The sequence below is a fragment of the Postia placenta genome (genome assembly GCF_002117355.1).
Source record: "Postia placenta MAD-698-R-SB12 unplaced genomic scaffold POSPLAscaffold_18, whole genome shotgun sequence".
NCBI classification, from domain to species: domain Eukaryota; kingdom Fungi; phylum Basidiomycota; class Agaricomycetes; order Polyporales; family Adustoporiaceae; genus Rhodonia; species Rhodonia placenta.
This window is the reverse complement of record NW_020169849.1, coordinates 5,097-12,055: the sequence shown is the minus strand read 5'-3', so window position 1 is coordinate 12,055 and position 6,959 is coordinate 5,097. Positions and strand designations below refer to the sequence as shown.

The 6,959-nt window shown below is 55.4% G+C and overlaps 1 protein-coding gene across 1 annotated transcript; it reads right to left on the bottom strand.

Annotated features, from left to right (window-relative positions):
• Nucleotides 1–3,595: 3,595 nt before the first annotated feature.
• On the bottom strand, nt 3,596–5,821 carry POSPLADRAFT_1061529 (hypothetical protein; the record flags this gene model as incomplete). Its single annotated transcript, XM_024481393.1, has 2 exons — nt 3,596–5,524; nt 5,564–5,821. The coding sequence occupies 2 exons, from the start codon at nt 5,819–5,821 to the stop codon at nt 3,596–3,598; spliced, it is 2,187 nt and encodes a 728-aa protein (XP_024334122.1).
• Between the last annotated feature and the right edge of the window lie 1,138 nt (nt 5,822–6,959).

The window sequence follows — 6,959 nt, the reverse complement described above, 5'->3', positions numbered from 1 at the left end:
TCGAGATCTTCGGGGATTGGAATGGATTTGCGCGCGAAATACGGAATGACGCGGAAGGCTGCGATGGGTCGATCGAGGACTGTACCGTCGAGTTCGCATACGATGTACGCGCTGCCCTTGTTGCGCGAGACAACAATGAGGGGGCCTAGATATCGCGGGCGCATTTTGCGGTTGAGGGACTTCTCGATCTTCGTGTTGCGTATGAGCACTAGGGCTCCGCGCTTGAAGTCGAAATCCTGGATTGAGTGCTCGTGCTCTTTCTCGAAGCAAATTGCTGCAGTCCGACGTGCTTCGTAGACCTTCGAGTGGAGTTCGGTGACTTGCTCGACGCGTTTCTGGAGCGCAATGGCTCTTCGGGCGATGAGATCGGTCGTCAAAAGGACCGAAGTCGGTGGTGGTTGCAGGTACGTGGCTTCGACGATGTCGAGAGGAATGAGCGGATGGGTGCCCATAACAGCGAAATAGGGTGAGCAGCCCATGCATCGTCGAGTCGTGATGCGCTCGGACCAAAATACAAAATACGCAGCTTGGGACCATTTCTTCTCATCTCCGTCGGCTGTCTTAAACAAGGCTTGTCGCGTGCTGAAGTGCGGACGTTCGACGAGCCCGTTCGCCCTCGAATTGTACCCACTGATTCGAATATGGTTGATGTGGTACTTCTTCGAAAGGTAATCGGCCGCCTTGATGAACGCCGTACTGTTGTCGGTGACGATCTCGCTGAGCACGCCCCATCGACAGAGGATGTCTTCGAAGATCCAGTCGGCGAGGGCTTTTGCTGTCTCTTTTCGAAGCATTCGAAACTCGGGGTAAGTCGTGAGCGAGCATCTACCTTGGACCAAGTACTTGTATCCGCCTGAGGCGAGGCAGGCATGTGCATTGTGTCGATGTGAATTTTCGCAAAGATGGGGGCTGGTACTGCGACGGTCGGAGGAATGAGGATTTGACGCACTTGTCGAGACTGGCAGATATGGCACGATCGAACAAACCAGGCGATGTCGGCGTAGTGGAACGGCCACCAGAATCGCTCATTGACAAAGGCTCGGGTTGCGTAGATTCCTCGATGCGCAGTGCGGTCGTGGCATTCTCGAAGTATTCGAAGACGATCACCGGGCTTGACGACTAGCTTGTGTGCTCTGTGACTGTCCTTGCGCCAGAGGGTGTCATTGTCGAGGAAGAATTGCATGCAGTACTTGATGAACCCTTCGTAGATGCCTTCGGAGATGCCGTGGGGCTTCGTTAATGTTCGATGAAATTCGAGCACGTCGTCGAGCTTTGCGTCGGCGAGTTGCGCTTGCTCCGATCGAGGCACTAGCTCGTAGCTATCCTCCTCCCTATTGAAATCTGAGCCGTCCTCGGCTCTGTCATTGGTGAAGATGGCTAGCAAAGGGATGGACTGGAGGGGCTGAATCTGGTGAACGAAAGAATGCATCTGGTCGATCCAATCATCGAACTCTTCGTCAACCTCGTCTTCGATGACATCGCCGGGCTGAGCTGTGCGTCGAGAGAGACCATCGGGGCCGTGCATTGTACCGGGGACGTGGACTAGCGTGAAATGGAATGTGAGAATCGAGACGATACACCGGTTAATACTCGCGCTTGGGGCGATGTCCGGATTCTTCAGCATACCCTTGATGTACCGAGCATCGACTTCAACGATGAGGTTCCGAACGCCGATGAGGTAGAGTCGAAGGGATCGTAGTGCGCAAAACAGGCCGTAGATCTCGAGCTTCGGCTGCGAAAACCTTCGTTTGCGATCGTTGAGCATGATCAAGCCGAACCTACTGTAGTAACGGACTCGCGTGTTGGCTTCGTCGTACTGGCAGAGGTGATATCCGACGGCGATGAACGACGTGTCGACGGCGAGAATGACGGGGGAGGGGTAATCATAATTAATGGCTCGGAGGGCGGGGGATGAGAGTAGTGCGTCCTTGAGGTCTTCCTGCGCCACGATTTGCTCCGGACCAAACTCGAACTCGACGTCCTTCCTCGTGAGGCGTACGAGCGCGTCGGCGCGGTGAGCGAAATTGCGGATGAAGATTCGAACGACGCCAATGGTCCCGAGGAACGCTCGAACGTCGGATAGAGTAGCGCAGGGACCCCAGTTGCGTATCAAAGCGACGCGAGAGTCGTCGGGGAGGCGTCCTTGAGGAGTGCAGCGATGTCCTACCACCATGATTTCTCGAGCGATGAGGATACTTTTGACTCCAGAGAAGGTACCTCCGGCGTAGCGCATTCGAGTGACTATGCGATTCATGTTCTCGAAATGTTCCCATACGAAGTGTCGAATGCCGGGGTTCGAAGGGAGCCGCTCATCGTCGTAGTCGGATTCGGGACCTTTGACGGGAACATCGTCGACGTAGGGCACCGTAATGTGCGGAATCTCGGGCTGGAGGATGTAGGTGACGTCGTCGTGGAAGATCGGGACTGAGTTCGTCCAACCCATCGGGAGTGTGACTAGGCGCATGGCTCCGTAGGGTGTCTGGAACGTCGTTAGATCTCTCGAAGACTCGGCGATGAGTCGTTCATCGTAGCCGACGTAGAGGTCGAGCATGCCGCCGCATGGTCTTCCTCCGAATTGTTCTGCGAGGTATTCGGGCGTCGGCGGTACACCGGAATGTTGGATCGTGACTGCATTGAGGGGCTTGAGGGAATGGACGAGTCGAAGAGATTTACCGTCCTTCTTGACGACACAGAACCAACGCAATCGATACGACGAGTTCGATGGCTCGTAGACTCCGGCGGCGATCTTTCGCTTGATCATCGCGCAGACTTCGTTGTAGATCCCGGGCGGAATGGGGATATTCTTCTGCACCCAGGGTGTGTGAGGAACAATGGGGAAATCGATGGGGGGGGAAGTACTCGGGCTTGAAACATCCGCGCTCGTCGTTGGTCCAGGCGAAGGCTTCGTTGTGCAGGCACATGAAGTGGTGGAGGACTCGACGTTCTTTGGGAAGTAGGAAGTCGCCGTCGTGAAGCTTTTCGGTCATTTCAAAGCGTTTGAGGGTGTACTGACCGGTAGGTTTGAATGGCGGGGGGTCAGTCGAAAGCTTGGGCATGATGGAGAGAGGGTCGCCCTTGATGTCTCGAAGTATACGAAATTGTTCGGGGATGGCACCAAGGACGGGTCGAGTTTTGAGAGCGACAGGCTTGTACTTCTTCTTCGTCGCGGCGAGTATCTTGTGCATTGAAGGGGTAGAAGTCGATGTCGTCGAAGGAAAGGGAAGAATTGAGTTGCAACGCTGTGAGATGGACTTCGTCGGAGGAGGAGCTGGGGGAGTCGAAGCAAGTGGAGCTGAAAATAGCAGAGTCGAAGCCCACGTTGAAGCGTTCGACGGAGCGGCATTAGAAACTGTATTGTCCGGAGCGTAAAGAGTCTGCAAATATGAAGAAACGGAGGTGCATGCAGAGAGGTACAGCGACGAAACAGCATTCAGAATCAAGGAATCAATAGGAGAGACAAAGGAAATACTCGGTTTTACACCATCGTAGTCGATGACTAGCACGGCTTCTCCTTGATCATGGGGAATCAATTCCTCGAAGCGAGAAAATGCGATTTGCGACACCCGAGAGGATGCTGCCGGCTTCGCAACCTTCCTCACGCGTACGTCGGAATCGTGACTGTTTTGCCGGTGTTCGGGCAGAGGATCGTAATGGTCTGGTTCTCGTCGGCGAAGTTCTTGACAACGCTCTGCGTGAGCACATCGAAGGGCCGGCCGAGGAGAATGTCGTATGCTGCGTTTCGAATGACGTGAGCCTGAAGATACAATACGATCTCACCGATGCGGAAGGGAACATTTCGAATGAGTCCCAGCGATCGGTCCACCTCGCCGTTCGCCGATTGCATGTTCAGCTGGATAGTAGGATCGAAGAGGAGGTTGAGGCCGAGACAGACCTCTTCCGACATGGCGATGATCTGCGAACCGGGGTCGACGATGCATTCGATCTGCTCTTTGTTGTCGACCAACGCGATGATCGAACGAATCGCGTTCGAATCGCGTGCGACGGTGAATTCTGCGGGGTGCTCGCTGTGAGGGATGTGCTTGAGGTATGTTTCATATGGGTCGGGGACGATTGTAGCACCGGGTTCCAACGTTGCTCCCGAACACGAAAGCTGGTTGACAGCCGTGACCTCGTCGGCGCCGATTTCTACGATGTGGGCTGATGCAACGGGTTCTGTCGAGACTCGCTTAGGGGTGACGGCGTCGCGGTACTTGTTTCGAACGTCGGGCGCGATTGACAGTAACTCTTCTGGGGTCAGCGTGACGAACGGCGACTTCATCAAACGCTGGAAGATCTCCTCGGCGAGCTTCGGCTGGATAACGGGGACAATGGTCTTGTACGCTGGTTCCTTGCCCTTGTCGTTCGAGGGCTTCGGCGGAGTTGCGAAGTTTCGAACGTTCGGTGGGGCGTAGGTTGCGTCGCGAGCGTTTGCGAAGGGGTGTACTGGTGGTGCTGGGGGAGCGGATGTAGCGATAGGTTGAGACGTGGATTGCGCAGGCGGCGAAGGCGGCGTGGGCGATGCTGCTGGTATCGTTGGAGGCGGAGCCGTGCTTATCGAAGTGCTCGAGGGTGCCGCCACTCCTTTTGATGTACCAGAGCCAGAGGCTTCCGCGCTTCTCGTGACGACTGGCGTCGTGGGCTTCTTCCGCTGTAGAATCTCGACGCCGTTGAAGACCTCCCTGCGCTTCTGAAGCTGAAGGAGTTCTCGCTCGAGCGCCTCAATCCTGCTGCTGGTGTTGAGCGTGAATGTTTGCATAGTCGAGCGATCGTTGATCTCGAAGAGCATCGTCGGAGCAGCGGGTGCTGCGGGATTTCTTCTATGCCACTCGTACATTCGATCCCGTATCGTGAGACCAGGGATAGTGCGGGGGCAGAAGCTTCCGTTTGGAAGGACGATCTTGCCTTCGGTGTTTCGTTTGCACTTGCCGTCCCGAATGTCGATCTCCGCGAACTCGCAGGTGCCTACCCTGCAGCCACAATTGCCGCAGTAGTGGCACGTCTGTTCAACTCCGCTGTTCTCGTGGACGTGGACGGCAGCTTGTTGTCTCGGTGCGGGGGCGTGGTTGTGCGTAGCGTGTGTCGTCGGCTGAATGAGTGTTGCGATCGTCCTCGACAAGCTTTCGATGATCATCGAGATGTCTTCGGTTTTGATCATCCCGGGGGGCACCGTTGTCGAAGTGTTTGACGTCGAAGCGGTAGCTTGGTTAGCCGCTGTCGTAGGTGTGCTCGATGTACCGTGTAAGATGAACGTAGCCGCCGCGTGAATCTCTGCCATGGTGTACAGGTCGTCGGCATAGTGATCGGGATGCTTGAGATGCAGTCGGGTCTCGAGCCGTGTGAGCAATGCTGGCTGGAATCCTCGAAGAAATGCGCGACTTTGCTCAATAGTGGAGAGCCGATGCTGTGCGATGAGATGTTTTGTAATGGCCGTGAAGTCGCGGTAATAGCAGCCTAGGTCTGCCGCGTTGTGAATCCCGATACGAGCGCGCTCTCCGATGAGCTGATCCATGTCCGCCAGCGACCACTTTCTTGTATCGTCAGCGCCAGGATAGAGTGCTCATACGTCGGCTTTCCAGTCGTTGTAGTTCTTGGCTACGTCGATGAAGGACTCGATGGTTTCCCATAAGTCGGCGACGTCGATCGAAGGGTACCGAACGGCCCACTGTTTCTTGGCTGCTTCATCGGTAATCTGACACCAGGTGAACAACGCCTCGAGGTCCTGGAAGTAACGCCGAAGCGAACGGACTTCCGACGGGTCGAAGCTTGGTGCCGTCGAATGACCGCGCGGGGGCATCAATGGTGTGTTCGTGTTCTGACTCATGTTTGTAGTGGTAGTAGGAGCTGGGCTCGAAGAGGACGTGGTAGTAGTCGAAGGAATCGTAGGAGCGGGCGGTGCGGGGTTGGAGTTCGAAGCTGCGTTCGAAGGTGTTAATGGTGGCGGAGGTGCCAGGTCGGATGTAGGTATGACTGAGAGTCGCAAAGAGGATGCGATGGGCGGCTGAGCGTGGGCGCGAAAAGACGACGGAGTCGGGAGTTCGAGATTCGAAGTAGATGGGATGGGATCCTCGGGTTCGGGCGAAGAACCGGATCATTCGAAAAGTTCAGGAGTCGAAGTGTCGTAGTCGGAAGTAGTGAGGCCTAGAAGCTCTGGGGACGAAGTGCATTCTTCGGCGGTCGAAGGGATCGGTTCTTCGTCGAAGTCGTCCTGGAGTTCTTGGTCTATCTCGTCTTCTTCGTTGCGGTCGAAGTCACCGGGAATTGTTGGAGAGGGGGTTGAGTGTGTTCGAGAGGAGCTGTCGAGGTTCTCGGCGGCGCTGCGGCTAGCAGCCTCACGCGCTTGCGAGCGGGTGACTACTGGAGATGTTTTCGGAAACCCGAAAGCGGTGAATTCTTGCCTGAAATCCCCTCGCGGTGGGCTCCAGAAATGATACGACCTACGAAACCCTAACCCCTAACCTGGGTGCGACCTAAAGGGACTAGAGATACGGATTATAGTCTAGGGAGAGGGGAGTTAGCAGCAAGGTGTCCCGCGGTTCGAGTGCACATGAGAAACGCCTTCGGAAAAGGTTACAAACGCTAGGGAAGGTGCGAAGTGGCTTCGACACGTTGTCGAAGCTACTCGGAGGCTGTGGAAAGTTAGCGACGATCGAAGCTCGGCAGAGCTCTTCGATGTATCGTAGAGAGAAGGGACACGACTCGAAGGGGGGGACTTAGCTAGGATGCGGTTCGCAGTTTCTTCAACAATCATCGAAGTCAAAGGGTTCGTCGAGACTGTATCGACGAGTAAACGCGGTGGACGAGGTTTCGAAGTTACGCAGCGAGGGACAAAGTGACGCAGTTGAAAGCTTAGACGCGGGGCGAACTCGACTTATGAGCTCTGAACTCGAGGGGGGGAACGGATCTTGTATTTTTGGGGAGTAACTACGACAGATTTTATACTACACAGGATGCTACGACTA